Raw genomic sequence first — 17,862 nt, forward strand, 5'->3', positions numbered from 1 at the left:
CCACAATGCACTGTTGATAACCTTCTGCGCCGCCGCAGTACGTACTGAATGCTTGCTTCATTCACTCCTCCCTATTTTAATGCTAGCTAAGATGGTGGTTAGAGCGTATCTTTTTTACAGATAAAAAAAAAACAAGAAAAGGACAAAACATCTATCAAGCCTTTTGAATTATAGCGCAATAATAAGCCTAACATAATCTAAAGTGTCTATACAAATCTGGACAGTTCAGAGACATCAGCAATCCCCGCCCAATTTGGTGTGGAATCCCTGTAATACGTACAGGGTAAGTAGCTAGCTAGTCGAAACTATTATTGTAACTGCTGATCATTTCGTGGTAACATAACATTTAGCTTCGTGGTGCATAAACGAATTTATACAGTTTCTGTCTCAATGCCACCCTTTTGCATTGTTGCCTAGCTAGTTGTGGATTTAATGAAATGTCAATGGTTTACTGAGTGTCTGAGTCTGTTAGCTCGCAAGCTAACGTTAGTAGGCCGCAGTCGCTAACTAGCTAGGTAACTCCGAATGCCAGCCTAGATTCTGAAGTTAGCTTGTTTGCTAATGTTAGCCTTTTAGCTCCTTTCGTTGGTTAACAAGCTGTCACTTTGTATTCACACGACAGTGCCTGTCATGTGAACGTTGGGTATTTACTCAAAGCAAAATGTCAAATAGACGGCATTTTACGCGTTGACTTGGGTCTTACTCATATTTTATTGTTTAGGCACCTGACCGGCTTTTTCCGAGCTAACTAACATATGTTATGCCGCGAGCTAACACAGGAGAGAATCGTTGCAAACCATTAGCAGCATGCTAACGTTAATTACCTAGCTATTTGGCTTCATAGTATCAGTCATCTGACAATTGCTGCTTATAGTACTTGTACACCTGCATCATTTGTTGAGGGGACAGGGGCGCGAATGTTGGCGATGTCCGCTGTAGTTTAGCAACGGATTTAAATATGCGTTTGACCAACTTGTATTGTATTGGAAATTACCTAATGTTAGTTGGTTAACTAGTGTTACCCATGGAGCTAACGTTAGCTAGCATGTAGTCTAGCTAGTTTATCAATGACCGTTACTTGTCATCAGCTAGTTAGCTCACTGGTAGAGTGACTTCCAGTTTGCAATCTACTTCTATTAAAGACCATCGTGAGCTCCTCCTCAACAAACCCTCAGATTCAATAGGCCTGGTTTTTAATCAGTCTTTGATCTATTACATTTGACAGCTACAAGAAGGTACGCCCTCCTACTGTCAAAACATCACATAATGTGTTTGTGGCTGGCTGTCCTTACCACAATCTGCTACTTTCGTATCAAGCTGTTGCCAATTTACCTGTAAAACAGGCAAAAATTGGTGATCCTCATAACGTTCAGCATAGACTACTAAAATATGAAGACACCTGTACAACTAGTAAAGTGAGCAGGTTTGATTTAGGCCTAAGTTTTGCATTGTCACTAGTGTACTATTAATGTTCTCCACTATACAGGTTTCCAATCCAACCTTTTTTATGCCAGTAAAGTATGTCAGATAAAGTCTTGACAGGCTTGATGGAAACAGCAGATTTGTTGTTAAATTTAAAAAAAATGGACAAAATAATCTACAAGAGGTGATCTTTTTGTGTTGGTCAAATTAATTATGTGAGAAATGAAGGTGTTTATGTGCAAATATTGATATAACAGCCATATCAAACTAACTTGATGGGAACACATCTCTGGATGGAAAATGCACATCTTTCTTTTTATGGGGATTGTTGAATATTTGCATGCAAATCTGTTGCCAATTGGATGGAAACCTATCAATTGTTGACCAAATATTTACCTACTTAGAAAATAGTCAAAATAGTTTGTGAAAAGCAGAATTGTCTTTCCAGTCTCTATCCAATCTCATCTGCACATGAAAGGAAATGTCTATTTATTGCTGCACTTTTCGACAATGACTGTTCTTTTTTTTATCCATCTCATTGTTTCATGTGGTGTGTGTGTGTGTATCGGTTGTATGCTGTTTATTGTTGAATCCTGACTGCACAACACATTTCCCAATTGGGACAATAAAGATAACTTGATATCTTACTAAAGCTCCCATCCTGTACTACGCTCCTCCCTCCCAGCCGTGACACCTGCTCCCTCCACCGTGCCATAGGATGTCCCACAGCCCCGAGATGAAGGATGACTCAATGGAGTGCCCTCTGTGCATGGAGCCGCTGGAGATTGACGACGTCAACTTCTTCCCCTGCACCTGTGGCTACCAGATCTGCCGCTTCTGCTGGCACCGCATCCGCACAGACGAGAACGGCCTCTGCCCTGCCTGCAGAAAGGTACGTAATCTATCCTAACCCCTGGCCCTTCTGCTGGCACTGTATCCGCACAGACAAGAACGGCCTCTGCCCCGCATGCAGAAAGGTACTTAACCTATCCTAACCCCCTAGCCTTTCTCCTACACTTCTACTGGCACCATGTCCGCACAGACGAGAACGGCCTCTGCCCCGCCTGCAGAAAAAGGCTGGCTGGGTGGGATTATGGAGATGTGACCTAAACTCTAGTACAAGGCTTTTCAACCCTGTTCCTGGAGAGCTACCCTCCTGTAGGTTTTCGTTTCAACCCCAGTTGTAACTAACCTGATTCAGCTTATCAACCAGCTAATTATTGTAATCGGGTGCGCTAGATTACCGTTGGAACGAAAACCTACAGGACAGTAGCTCTCCAGGAACAGGGTTGGAGAGTACTGATCTAGTATAATATAATACTACTTTATTCATCCATCAGAGACAGAAATGATTCTACTCAGCTCCTAACTCTCCCCAGAAGGATATACTTATAGTCTGTACAGGTGAGTTTACCTGTCTATCTCTGCTCCTACCATCCAGCCGTACCCGGAGGACCCTGCAGTGTACAAGCCCCTGTCACAGGAGGAGATCCAGAGGATAAAGAACGAGAAGAAGCAGAAACAGAACGAGAAGAAGCAGAAGGTGACAGAGAACAGGAAACACCTGGCCAGCGTCAGGGTGGTGCAGAGAAACCTGGTGTTTGTAGTCGGGCTCTCTCAAAGGCTCGCAGATCCAGAGGTGAGACACCAGTGAGCTTACTACATTAATATACATTGAGTGTATATTAGATGTTCTTTCCATGACATAGACTAACCAGGTGAAAAGGATGATCCTGTGTTGATGTCACTTGTTAAAACTGCCCCATGTAGATTTAAAAAAAAAAATATTTCACCTTTATTTAACCAGGTAGGCAAGTTGAGAACAAGTTCTCATTTACAATTGCGACCTGGTCAAGATAAAGCAAAGCAGTTCGACAACATACAACAACACAGAGTTACACATGGAGTAAAACAACATACAATCAATGATACAGTAGGAAAAAATAAGACTATATACAATGTGAGCAAATGATGTGAGATAAGGGCGGTAAAGGCGAAAAAGGCCATGGTGGCAAAGTAAATAAAGTATAGCAAGTAAAACACTGGAATGGTAGATTTGTAATTTGAAGAAAGTTCAAATATAAATAATAAATATAAATAATATATAAATAAAATAATAATAAATAAATAAATACAGTAGGGGAAGAGGTAGTAGTTTGGGCTAAATTATAGATGGGCTATGTACAGGTGCAGTGATCTGGGAGCTGCTCTGATAGCTGGTGCTTAAAGCTAGTGAGGGAGGTAAGTGTTTCCAGTTTCAGAGATTTTTTTTTTTTTAGATCATGGGGCAGCAGGTAGCCTAGTGGTTAGAGCCTTGGGCCAGTAACCAAAAGGTTGCTAGATTGAATCCCCGAGCTGACAAGGTAAAAATCTGTCGTTCTGACCCTGAACAAGGTAGTTAACCCACTGTTCCTAGGCCGTCATTGTAAATAAGAATTTGTTGTTGCCTAGTTTAATAAATAAAATGAAGGGGAGGAGACGGGTTAAGTATTTTCTAAGCCTTGAGACAATTGAGACATGGACAAAAGTGAAGTGCCTTTGAACGGGGTATGGTAGTAAATGCCAGGCAAACTGGTTTGTGTCAAGAACTGCAATGCTGCTGGGTTTTTCACGCTCAACAGTTTCCTGTGTGTATAAAGAACAGTCCACCACCCAATGGACATCCAGCCAACTTGACACAACTGTAGGAAGCATTGGAGTCAACATGGGCCAGCATTCCTGTGGAATGCTTTCAACACCTTGTAGAGTCCATGTCCCAGTGAATTGAGGCTGTTCTGAGGGCTAAAGGGGAGGTATTCCTAATGTTTGGTATACTCAGTGTAGATATCAGTATAGACCAATCAGTCAAATGTATTTGTAAAGTCCTTCTTACATGAGCTGATGTCACAAAGTGCTGTACAGAAACCCAACCTAAATCCCCAAACAGCAAACAATGCAGATGTAGAAGCACGGTGGCTAGGAAAAACTCCCTAGAAAGGCCAGAACCTAGGAAGAAACCATTAGAGGAACCAGGCTCTGAGGGGTGGCCAGTCCTCTTCTGGCTGTGCCGGGTGGAGATTATAACAGAACATGGCCAAGATGTTCAAATGTTCATAGTTGACCAGCAGGGTCAAATAATAATCACAGTGGTTGTCGAGGGTGCAACAGGTCACCACCTCAGGAGTAAATGTCAGTTGGCTTTTCATAGCCGACCATTCAGCGCATCTAGATCTTTTTTGTTAAGGTGGCAAAATTCCAGGAAACTTTCCTGAAATTTCCAGGTTTTTCAGAAATTGGGAATCCTACCACTAGGATTTTTGGAAAACCTGGGAAATGTTGAGGTTCCTGAATTTTGCAACCCTAGTTGAACTACCCCTTTTGAGGATTTTTCTCTTAAAGCCTCACCGACCCAGAGGTGAGTCCATCATCAATAGTGTAGGAGACATCTAGGTAATTAGTTGTTTTTAGGATGTCAATATTTTCTCATCTGATTTCAGCTAAATGCCATAGGTTTCTTCTATAAGTAACGTGATATACTATCCCATCCGTTCTACAGTTAACCCATGCATACCTTTTTTTTTGCCTGGGAAATGTTTTTTTGCTGCTTATGCGCTGAGTACATCGTTTTATCGTAGAGTATTTCACGTTCACAGATGCCGGTGGAGATCAAAAGCACTTAGCACATTGATTGGAAATAGTTAACACCTCGCGGTAAATCTACTGAAGTCCCCACCCCTCCACTTTGCTTCAGTCATTTTAAAGGGATACTGCGAGATTTCGAGACTTGGGGTTGTATTTCTCATAGAGATGTATAGAGGTCACAATTGTTGTATCTGTCCCATTATGGTGTCTGTGAGTTTATGGGCAATGCCATTGAGACGGATACAATGTTGCGATCTCTATACATCTCTATGCTACAATGGGACAGAAAATGAGGAAGTGGATAATATGGTTATCAGTAAAATGTATGAATTTATAAAATATTGATTACTATGTGTAGATTATTAGCAATAGTAAATAACAGCTTTACTGTAGTTAGATTTATTTTCCTGCTTTTGAGAGGAGCTGGCTACTGTACCGGGAGACTTCCAGCAATTGCGCTAAGCTAACTTCAATCATCTCACCTGCACACAGAGACATAAAAATTGTATCCGTTAGTTGTTAACTCCAACCCTGTTCCTGGAGAGCTACTGTCCTGTAGGTTTTCACTCCAACCCTAGTCTAGCACACCTGATTCTAATAATAATAATTAGTTGGTTGATAAGCTGAATCAGGTTAGTTACAATTGGGGTCTGAGTTAACCTGAAGGGGGGGGGTTGCTCTCCAGGAACAGGGTTGGAGTGAACTTAAAGGTGGGGTTGCTCTCCAGGAACAGCGTTGAAGAGCCCTGCTTTAAGTAGTTGGACAAAGATATTCACAATTTCATCTCACTTTTCTGTTACTTGATCATATTTCTGGTCTACTGACCTAGCTATATTTGTTTTCCCTCAACTGTATTTATAAAGCTTTGTTTGTGAAACATTTCTCCATCTCCTATTCAATTCTGCACAGGTTCTAAAAAGGCCAGAGTATTTTGGGAAGTTTGGGAAAATACACAAGGTGGTCATTAATAACAGCACATCATATGCAGGTTCACAGGTAAGAACTGGTTCTTTGTGGGAGGAGGGTGGCTCTCTTGGGAGGAGGGTGGCTCTCTTGGGAGGAGGGTGGCTCTCTTGGGAGGAGGGTGGCTCTCTTGGTTTGGTAACGGGGAACAGTCGTGGGTTCTATCGCCTTAGGGATCACATACTAAAATATATACGGTGCCAGTCAAAAGTTTAGACACACCTACTCATTCATCGGTTTTTCTTTATTTTTAGTATTTTCCACATTGTAGAATAATAGTGAAGACATCAAAACTATGAAATAACACACATGGAATCATGTAGTAACCAAAAAAGTGTTAAACAACTCAAAATATATTTTTTTATTCTTCAAAGTAGCCACCCTTTGCCTTGATGACAGCTTTGCACACTCTTGGGATTCTCTCAACCAGCTTGACCTGGAATGCTTTACCTACAGTCTTGAAAGGGGTTCCCACATATGCTGAGCACTTGTTGGCTGCTTTTCCTTGATTCTGCTGTCCAACTCATCCCAAAAGATCTCAATTGAGTTGAGGGTGATTGTGGAGGCCTGGTCATCTGATGCAGCACTCCAACACTCTCCTTCTTGGTCAAATAGCCCTTACACCGCCTGGAGGTGTGTTGTGTCATTGTCCTGTTGAAAAACAAATGATAGTCCCACTAAGCGCAAACCAGATGGGATGGCGTATCGCTGCAGAATGCGGTGGTGAGGTGTGCCTTGAATTTTAAATGAGTCACTCACAGTGTCACCAGTAAAGTACCATCACATCTCCTCCTCCATCCTCCTCCATGCTTCATGGTGGCAACCACACATGCGGAGATCATCCATTCACCTAATCTGCATCTCACAAAGACACGGCGGTTGGAACCAAAAATCCACAATTTGGACTCATCAGAACAAAGGAAAGATTTCCACCGGTCTAATGTCCATTTTCTTTTGTTTCTTGGCCCAAGCAAGTATCCTCTTCTTATTGGTGTCCTTTAGAAGTGGATTCTTTGCTGCAATTCTACCATGAAGGCCTGGTTCACACAGTCTCCTCAGAATAGTTGATGTTGAGATGTGTCTGTTACTTGAACTATTTGAAGCATTCATTTGGGCTGCAATTTCTGAGGCTCCTAACTCTAATGAACTTGTCCTCTGCAGCAGAGGTAACTCAGGTTCTTCCATTCCTGTGGTGGTCCTGAGAGCCAGTTTCATCATAGCGCTTGGTTTTTGCAACTACACTTGAAACGTTCAGAATTGACTGCCCTCCATGTCTTAAAGTAATGATGGAATGTTGTTTCTCTATACTTATTTGAGCTGCTCTTGGCATAATATGGACTTGGTATTTTACCAAATAGGTATTTGTTCCGTATACCACACCTACATTGTCACACAACTGATTGGCTCAATGCATTAAGAAGGAAAGTCCACAAATTAACTTTTAACAAGGCACACCTGTTAATTGAAATGCATTCCAGGTGACTACCTCATGAAGCTGGTTGAGAGAATGCCAAGAGTGTGCAAAGTGGTCATCAAGGTTACTTTGATGAATCATAGATTTAACACTTTTGGTTACTACATGGTTCGGTATATGTTATTTCATATTTTTGACATCTTCACTATTATTCTACAATGTAGAAAATATAAAATAAAACACTTGAATGGGTAGGTGTCCAAACTTTAGACTGGTACTGTACATACTCATTGTACTGTCAATTACTTTGGAGAAAAGTGTCAGATCATAAAAAGTGGGATTGAATTTAAAAGCAAATGGGTTCCTCTCAACTGTAAATAGGCAGGTTGTTACACACACTACATCTTTAATAAAAAGCTGTGTGTTTTCTTATCACCTATTCTGAATATTATGACTTCTGATCCACAGGGTCCCAGTGCCAGTGCCTATGTCACCTATATCCGCTCTGAAGACGCCCTCAGAGCAATACAATGTGTAAACAATGTAGTGGTGGACGGCAGAACACTCAAGGTGACCGAAACAGACATTCAGGGCCAGTTTCTTTGACACAAATTCAACCAAATCCTGGATAACAATTCCCAATTGAGAAATTCCATTGAAGGTGCATTTTAGTCCAGGACAATGGGAATCTGGTCCTAGAAGTAACTGTTTGTTGACTTATTGTAAGGAATGTTATCAAATAAAGTACTATCTTATCTTAAATGCTATATGACCTTTCTCTTAGATATGTAGTAATATGATTTAGAGGGCATTAACTGAAGAGAACATTCATCAAGTACATTTTCACTGAGCTCTCCTTTGTTTAAAAAAAATATATATATATTTTTTTAAATGCAGGCTTCTTTAGGTACAACAAAATACTGCAGTTACTTCCTCAAAAGCATGCAGTGTCCCAAACCAGACTGTATGTATCTACATGAACTGGGGGATGAGGCAGCTAGCTTTACTAAAGAGGAGATGCAGGTAAAAAAATCATTTTTCTTCTTCTTGTGTGATTTGTTGGTGGGTGAATAGAGATACCAAACAACTTTCTCTTGACGTCATGTACTGTTCTTGCCTGTGTGTCTACCTTGTCCCAGGTTAGATCTGGTTCTTTATTTCCTCTTGGATGTTTTAGTATCTGCCTTTTCAACCATGTTCTTACTTCAAGTGACTTTGGACCTCAGCATTAATGTTATTTGAAGCTGGTCCCAGATCTGTTTGTGCTGTATAGCCAATTCCTGATGTCGTTGTCATGCTAGATCAGGGTCTAGGTGGAAGCTGGGACACAGTTGAATTGAGTAGGTGTCTGTGGTGAACAGTGGGAGCGTTGAGTCGGTGTCTGTGGTGAACAGTGGGAGCGTTGAGTAGGGTGTCTGTGGTGAACAGTGGGAGCGTTGTGTGTTATGATTCACTGCTTAAATGACTTAATGTTATTATGTTTGTCCTTAGGCCGGGAAACACCAAGAATACGAGCAGACACTACTCCAGGACCTCTACAAAATGAACCCCAGCTTTCTACAAACGTCAACGTGTGCAGGGGAAAAGTCAAAAAGCAGATCTTCAAATTCTACACAAAGGTATGTTTGGTATTTTGGCTCTCCCCTATCTACCCAACAGCAAATATTTGCCCTGGAGGCTGTGGCACTAACAGCTTGACCACCTTAGGCTTCTATTGAGTTTGACCACACAACATCTCTTTATTAGATGTTTGTCCATTTATCACAACAGACCCAACAATGGCAAAGATGGGTGGCCGATTCTATCGGGGTACGGTGGCAAACTGGCCAATGGCCTGTCAGAGGACAGGAAGTCTCCTCCGCTGCTAGACTGCTGCCTGGACCCAGAGGGCATGACCTCCGATGGGTTAGGACTTGGCCTGGGGCTGGACACCGAGCTGGGGATGGGGTCTGGTCAGGGTGCTGCCCTGTCCCCCTTCTCCTCTAACTGTGACAGCAACAGGTAATATGGAACAGAGCTTCTCAAACTTTTTGGGTCACGGACCACTTTTGTGAAAGCACCCCCTCATACTCAGAACATTACTCGAGTGTGATTTAAAAAATAGCCTACAAGGAATTTTACTATGACGTCTGCATTACATGGCCAGACTAACCAATTCTCAGCCCCGGGGAAGGAACATTTTAAAAGGTTTGCATTTTGACATCGGAGAGAAAATATTGCCGTTTTAAAGCGAATTTCCCGTAATTGTACACTTTTTGTCATGGGTCAGGTATTTTTATTTTTTCAGCTGTCAAGCTAATATCCTGCAATTCTACACATTTTGCCATTAGGCAGAGAGAACTGCAGTTTTTAAAACTTAAATTACAGTGCAGTTAAGTAAATAAAAATTGGGAGGAGTAGTATTGAGTTGAAAAATGTATAATTGGAGTGCTGTGGATACCAACATCCCTGTGGGCCTCCCAGGCCCATGTTGCCCAGGGTTAAGAACATACATTATAGATTAATAATATTACACACTTTAAATCTATTCCATGGATCCCTTGGCCGAAAGTCTCTTGTAATATTCATTAAAAACATTGTGTGTGTGGATAGGTGGATGGATACAGATCGAGAGATCTGCCCACAGACCCCCTGCAGTACCTGGATCCCACTTTGAGAACCCCTGATATACAGTGCCTTGAGAAAGTATTCATACCCCTTGACTTATTCCACATTTTGTTGTTACAGCCTGAATTCAAAATGGATACTCCATAATGACAGTGAAAACATGTTTTTAGAATTTGGTGCAAATTTATTGAAAATGAAATGCAGAAATATCTCATTTACATAAGTATTCACACCCCTGAATCATCTTTGGCAGTGATTTACAGCTTTCTGGGTAAATCTCTAAGAGCTTTCCACACCTGGATTATACACTATTTGCCTATTTATTATTTTCAAAATTCCTAAAGCTTTGTAAAATTGGTTGTTGATCATTGCTAGACAACCATTTTCAGGTATTAACATGGATTTTCAAGTAGATTTAAATCCAAACTGCAACTCGGCCACTCAGGAACATTAGCTGTTTTCTTGGTAAGCAAATCCAGTGTAGATTTGGCCTTGTGTTTTATGTTATTGTCTTGCTGAAAGATAAATTAATTTCCCAGTGTTTGGTGGAAAGCAGAGGTACCAGGTTTTCCTCTAGGATTTTGCCTGTGCTTAGCTCCATTCAGTTTTTTTTAAGTTTTTTTATCCTGAAAAACTCCTCATTCCTTAACGATTACAAGCATACCCATAACGTTATGCAGCCACCATGCTTGAAAATATGTAGTGGTACTCAGTAATGTGCTGTATTGGATTTGGCCCAAACGTAACACTTTGTATTCAAGACAAAAAGGGAATTGCTTACCACATTTTTTTTGCAGTATTTACTTCAGTGCCTTATTGCAAACAGGATGCATCTTTTGGAATAGTTTTTTTCCCTGTACAGCCTTCCTTTTCACTCTGTCGTTTAAGTTAGTATTGAGGAGTAACTACAACGTTGTGGATCCATCCTCAGTTTTCTCCTATCACAGCCATTCAACTCTGTTTTAAATTCACCATTGACCTCACGGGGAAATCCCTGAAATTGTGAGGCATTGGAAAACCTCCCTGGTCTTTGTGGTTGAATCTGTTTTCAAATTCACTGCTCAACTGAGGGACCTTACAGATAATAATTGTATGTGTGTACAGAGATGAGGTAGTCATTCAAAAATCATGTTGAACTCTATTGCACACAGAGTCAATGCAACTTATTATGTGACTTGTGAAGCACATTGTTACTCCTGAACTTATTTAAGCTTGAGTTTGAATACTTATTGACTCAAGACATTTTAACTTACATTTTTTTATTCATTTGTAAAAACATTATTCCACTTTGATTATGGGTTATAGTATGTAGGCCAGTGAACAAAAAAAATCTACATTTTATCAATTTACAAAATGTGTGAGTACTTTCTGAAGGCACTGTAGAAGAATAAGACTTTATTAGTCCATTTTACAATGACAACAGAAATGTTGACATGTCACAGGCAATATATACTGGAGGGTTAAACCAAGCTTACTGAGAAGGCAGGCAGTACTATTCTGTACTGCATGGTTACACATTCACTATAGTTGCTGGAAACGTGTTGAAAAGGGCTGTGTGAACAGAGAATCCAAGCCAGCCTAGTTTGGTTCAGGTCAAAACAATAGAGTGAAAAGGTTATAACTCACAGGCCAAACTGGTCTCATTTTGGTCCATTTTAAATGCTGGTGGTGGGACATGAAGATCATAGTCTGTTTCTCTTTAGTCCCAGCGACAAACCTCCGGAATCAATAAGTATGGTGAATGGAGAGACATTACAACAGGTACGAAGACCTTTACTAATGACTTCATTTCACATGTAGAAGTACAGAAATATGTTTTAACCATTTAAAAAAAAATTGTTTTCAAGATTTGTATATAGATAATTACTATATTACATGAAGAATGTTGACGTTATTTAGGGAAATGATTGTTAAATATATGCAGAGTATACAGTTTCTTCGGATCCATTTCAAATATAACTGATTATTTCTTAAAAATGTTACATTGTCACAGACATTACCAATGTCCCCCCCCTCTCCAGATGCCTAACAGTGAGTCCCCCTCCTCTCCTCCGGGGCTGACCAGACCCCCCAGCAGTCTGGTGGTTCCTATCAGTGTAGTGGACCTCACCGCCCGCTCGCCCTTCGAGGGGGCTGCTGCAGAGTCCCAGTCCCTGTTCTCAGACAACAGTAATTTCAGACAACCCAACCCCATCCCGTCTGGCCTGCCCCCCTTCCCTAACACACCTAGAGGGGGATGCGACTGGCCCATGACCCCTGAACCACAGAGCCTCTTCGCATCAGGTGGGTTGTGTGGGGTAGACACTGGGACAAATACACACACACACACACACACACACTGTTTGGTAGACGATGCGTCCTTTAACAGTGTAGTGTTGCCTCCCGGGTGGCGCAGTGGTCTAAGGCACTGCATCGCAGTGCTAGCTGTACCACCAGAGATTCTGGGTTCGAGCCCAGGCTCTGTCGCAGCCGGCCACAACCTGGAGGCCCATGGGGCGGCGCACAATTGGCCTAGCATCGTCCGGGTTAGGGGAGGGTTTGGCTGGCAGGGATTTCCTTGTCTCATCGCGCACCAGCGACTCCTGTGTCAGGCCGGGTGCAGTGCACGCTGACCAGGTCGCCAGGTGTACGGTGTTTCCTCCGACACATTGGTGCGGCTGGCTTCCGGGTTGGATGTGCATTGTGTCAAGAAGCAGTGCGGCTTGGTTGGGTTGTGTTTCGGAGGACGCATGGCTCTCAACCTTCGCCTCTCCCGAGTCCGTACGGGAGTTGCAGCAATGAGACAAGACAGTAACTACTACCAATTGGATACCACGAAATTGAGGAGAAAAAAGGGGTAATAAAAATATGCAGTCAGTCAGCAGTGCTCCACTGCGTTTCAGCTTTGAAACATAACCACTAAGTTTTCCATGGTTCTCTTCCTTCCCCAGACACAATACCGGTCTCGTCCTCCACAGACTGGCAGGCGGCCTTCGGCTTCGGCTCCTCATCCAAGACACAACAGCAGGATGACGACCTAGGCTTCGACCCCTTCGACATCACGCGGAAGGCCCTTGCTGACCTCATAGAGAAGGAGCTGTCAGTCCAGGACCAGCCCAGTCCACTGGGGTCCCCCGGGCCTTTCAGCCTCCACCACCCCGGGTCACACCACGGCCTTCACGTGCCCCCCTCCAACCCCAACCATTTCCCCAGCAGCATTGGACCTCCACCCCGACTTTCTCAGCTCCACCATAGGCAAATTTATAGTTCCTTTAGTTTCCCTGGTTCCCAGAGTCAGAGTAGTCATCATGGTGGAAGTCAGGCTGCACAGGCCGCCGCTGCAGCACGGCATCCCTGGATGGACATGTCTCCCTCGGCACGCAGCAATAATCACCTCTCACACTTGAACCACTCGGCCAACACTGGAGGGGGACACGGAAACTTCCTGGACTTGAGCATGCCTCCTCAGCGCCACAGTACAGGGCTGGGAGGGATCCCCATATCAGGTAGGTTATAAGACCCTGGCTCTGTCTTCTGGGAGTGTTGAGGTTAGGGGCCAGTTATGTCTTGTCTCAATTCAGGAAGTAAACAAAAATTGAAATTGGAATTTCAGTTTAAATCCTGAATGGACTGAATTGAAATTCAGTTGACCCCAACTCTGAGTCATGTTTAGTACAGTCTGTCCAGTATGACTGTAACAAGGATTGAATGTCAAAACAAGTCATCGTTTTGCCTATTTCTCCCATGTAATTTGTTTCCTGCAAGGGCAAAATAACATGTAGATGTAGTTCTGTGTTTTGACCACAAGATGGCAGTCCAAAGCCACCTGTGAAGATGTGGATTCATCAAAAATCTATTAAATGAAGCAAATCAGCACTGCTTATTTTCTAATTTGTCCATAATTAAATAAAGATGTTCTCTCTACAGAAAGCAGCTGTTCTATAGACGGCCTCAATGTGAAAGAATGGCAGGCTGGCCTGAGAGCTCTCCTACCCAACATCAACATCAACTTCGGCGGTCTCCCCAACTCCTCCTCATCTTCCTCCTCCTCCTCGTCCTCCAGTGTGAACCACATCGGGCGGCCCAACCACCTGGTGGGCCCTGGGGGGCTCCACGGGCCAGGGGGGCTATCTCACAGCCTCAGCTGGGACGGTACGGCCAGCTGGATGGACCCAGCCATCATCACAGGTAGTGAGTAACCCCAGACGTATTTATTACACAGGTGCAATACGATGATGATAATGACTTTATTCTGTCATATAACATGCAGATATCTAACAACTATTTACACTAACTTATTAAGAGGTTTGAAAGTGTTATAAACAGAGTTGGACATGTCATCTTTATTTAGCCAGGATACTCTACTCACCAACAATAGTTACTGTTTTCCAGGGAGATCTATAGACAACACTAAAGATACTAAATGGAAGTGGGTCTCCTACACCATGGTTTCTCCAACAGGCCCCGAGATCCCGAGCACGTTTTGGTTTTTGCCCTAATCAAAAGCCGATGATGAGTTGGTTATTTGAGTCTGCTGTGTGGTGCTAGGGAAAAAACCAAAGCATGCAGAGTTTGGGTAACTCTGTTCTACAGTTCCCACTCACTCACCCGTCTCTCTCCTCTCTTCAGGCATCCCAGCCTCGACAGGAAACAGTTTAGACCTTTTCCAAGAGGACCAGAACCCTCCCCACTGGCTCAAGTCCCTCCAGGCCCTGACAGAGATGGACGGCCCTGCCCTGCCTAGCTCCTCCCTCCCCCAGCAGCCCCAGAACCAGCAGCACCAGTCCCTCCACAGCCACCACCACGGCCTCCTAGACCAGGCTGCCTCACACCCACACCTCCCCCTCCACCACAGAGCTGGCTCCGGCTGGGCCCCTTACCTTCCCAGCCTGGCCCAACCCACACAGGCCAACCCCAGCCAGTTTCACAGCCCTCCCCCAGGCTTCCAGACAGCCTTCAGACCCCCAGGCCAGAGCGCTACAGAGCTGCTAAACAGCACCACTGCTGGGGACCGACACTAAAGACAGATTACAGCAGTGTCTCAACCCGATACAGATACAGTGTACACACACCAATCTGCAGATTATCAAATTATGAAAAATGATTAGCTAACAAAATAACAAGGCTGCTTTCTTTGTCCTTTCAACTTCTGTCTTTTTTTCTGTTCTGACGGCCTGTTTGTTCGTTCCTTTGTTTTTTTGTTTTTTCCGTGGCACATGACATGCATTGCTAGGTCTGCTACCGGCCACGTCAACGCCTTACTGTGAGCTCCAGTAGTCAGGGCTGTGTTCAGTAGTAGTGAAACATTTTGAAAACGGAAAGTGTTTCTTATTGGACAGATAAATCCATGTAGTCCCTGCCGGTTTCACTTCGTTTTCTTTCGTTTGGTGCATAATGAATATGACCCAGGTGAATTGTTTGGGATCAGACACTGCTGTGAGCTTCACTTGAGGTCCGTCCTTTTATGATCTAGATGAGCACGGAGAATGGGAGCAGTGCTAGTCGAGAACTACAAACGCACAAGAAGCAAGATTAACTAACGTGGGTCATTTTAAGAAGTTAACTCGTGATTAAATATGAAATGGGTGAAAGAAGTGAAGTCACGATTACTCTCTGAGGATGAAGCAACAAAACGAATGGAAAATCTGCTCTTAAAGCTTTGCCCCAAATACCCTCATCCTCCCCACTTTCAGGAGACCTGAATGAAACTTTACGCTCCCTCCCTGCAGAGAAGCCCTGGAGTGGTTAACTTTGGGCATGTGACAAAATGCCTCAGTTTAACGGTTTAAGAGGTATGGTTGAGAATCTTTAGAGAAGTATTGTTGAGGGACTTGTTGTAGTTGGTTCAGATGAAAGGAAATGATGCAGACAGAGATGGGCAGACTAAGACGTTAGGAGGGGTGAGTTGAGGGCACAGGCAGGCTGTACATGCTACGGTTTCCATGTTAGACACACGGTCACAATGGTGACGTTCCAGGCCGACTAGATTGTAGTCGTGCTGCACTCATGCAGCAACCAATGATCGACCTTTTGAAGTCGGTGTCAGACTGCTATATCATACGTGGTTAGCTGAGAACTGATCAGCTATAGCTGATTTAACTGGTTAGTTGAGAACACCTATCCAGGCGTTGTGAGATCTGGCTGGCGACTGCAATGTAGTCTGCCTGGAACGCGCCCAACCAATGACTTGTCTCATGCAGGTCATTAAAACCAACGTTCTTCCCTTTGGGGTCAGGGGTCATGGTGCCCCGTCCTGTAGTAGAGGGAAGGTTCAGTTGAACCTCTGTATCAGAGGAAGTAGCACCACCTAACAGGAGGGTTGGCCGACGGGTTAAAGAGTCTCACCACTGTTCTCGGGTCGGAAGAAGAATAAGGCCAAGACTCGCGATACCAGACCTCGGCACGTTAAGTGCTAATTCTGGTGAAACAGAGCGGTTGGCGTCGAGGCTAGAACAAAGTACAATATTTAAAGACTGTTGGAAGGGAAGTTACAGGCTAATACTGGGACATCATGAAATCCAGGATTTGGTCTTATACACAGTGCCACTGTGTGGCACCTACAGTAGCTAAACCCTTATCAGGAGAACTACCAGAAAGCAGACCAAACAGAGAAATGAAGGGGTTGATGAAAAGGCTTCCAAGATATGCAGGTCAAAACTAATACTAATAAGGGTAGCCAATAGCGTTACAAGTTTCTGCCTTGTTAGACCCGTGAGGGCTTTCAACGAGGCCTTACCATGATATGAGAGGAGCTTGAGTGATTGGCAAGGGAATTAGTGTCACGATGTTCTGATTATGTATCTGTATAAAACGTATGAGAATGGAAATAATGCAATGTGATATCGTAAAGTGCTATACAAGACAAGCTGACAAACGACGGCTTGCAATTTAATCCAAGGAGCTCTCTGCCTTTCTCTGGGCCAAGAGAATTAATAACCTCTCCTCCCTTCACAGCCTCTTTCTTTTCGAGTCTTAACTCATGATCTCTCCATCTTTCTCTCTCTCCATCTTTCTCTCTCTCTCGCTCTGTTCATCGCTCCCTCTTTCTCCTACTGTCCCCTATTAAAACAGTATTCACCAGAAACAAGAACTGATCCAGGAGAAACCATCACAGTCAGTTGTACTATTGTGGTTTTAAACTTGATGCTGAGTTAAACACTCATTGAGGAGCTTAGAGGAATTGAACAGTCCTCTGCAGGTCTGGAAAAAGAAACCTTAAATAAAACGGAAAAACCCAATGCTCGATTTGGCTCTTTTTGTTTCACAGATTCACACTTTGTCACGTTTCCTTGTCGTTAAAGTATTACATTGACTGTTCTTAACTGTCATAACATGTTGATATAACCAGTGTTACAACTCGTAGGGTCTGTTTCCTGGACACGGATTAAATCCTATCCTGGACTAAAACCCTATTTCAATGGAGAACGTCCATTGAGCGTGCTTTCTACTCCAGCGCTAGACTTGTTCTGCACCCGGGAAACAGACCCCTAGTGTTTCTGATGTAACGTAAGCTTGATCTCCACAGTGCGAAGACCTGCATTTATGACCAGTAGAACATTTCAATGATCTTAAATGTGACACCACAAAAACTCAAGTCAATGAATCGTTACTTAAATGTTAAAGAGAGAAATTTCTTCAGGGCTGTATTTTTACTTTCTCTCCACTAGGGGTCAGTCTGTCTTCACTTCCTGCTGAGACTCTGCAACCCAAATTTAGGATGTATCCCAAATGGCCCCCTAGTCACCATATATAGTGCACTACTTTTGACCAGAGCCCTGTATTGTACTACAGAGGGAATAGGATGTAGTTTAGGACGGAGACCCTGTCTACCCCAACAAAAGTGGGGAGAGCTCAGT

The 17,862-nt window shown here is 43.3% G+C and overlaps 1 protein-coding gene across 2 annotated transcripts; it reads left to right on the top strand.

Moving 5' to 3' along the window:
- Positions 1 to 4: 4 nt before the first annotated feature.
- LOC115197624 (CCR4-NOT transcription complex subunit 4-like) lies at positions 5 to 17,244 on the top strand. Of its 2 annotated transcripts, none has more exons than XM_029759328.1 (13): positions 5 to 283; positions 2,108 to 2,314; positions 2,864 to 3,061; positions 5,953 to 6,039; positions 7,889 to 7,990; positions 8,318 to 8,443; positions 8,912 to 9,039; positions 9,191 to 9,421; positions 11,731 to 11,788; positions 12,049 to 12,310; positions 12,958 to 13,512; positions 13,934 to 14,197; positions 14,636 to 17,244. In XM_029759328.1, exons 2-13 carry the CDS (start codon positions 2,141 to 2,143, stop codon positions 15,025 to 15,027), a joined length of 2,577 nt encoding a protein of 858 aa, XP_029615188.1. In that variant the 5' UTR covers positions 5 to 283; positions 2,108 to 2,140; the 3' UTR covers positions 15,028 to 17,244. The 2 variants fall into 2 exon arrangements, with proteins under 2 accessions (XP_029615188.1, XP_029615189.1); XM_029759329.1 differs by having other exon boundaries at positions 13,934 to 14,194.
- Positions 17,245 to 17,862: the final 618 nt, after the last annotated feature.

The sequence above is a fragment of the Salmo trutta genome, chromosome 7, assembly GCF_901001165.1.
Source record: "Salmo trutta chromosome 7, fSalTru1.1, whole genome shotgun sequence".
Lineage (NCBI taxonomy): Eukaryota > Metazoa > Chordata > Actinopteri > Salmoniformes > Salmonidae > Salmo > Salmo trutta.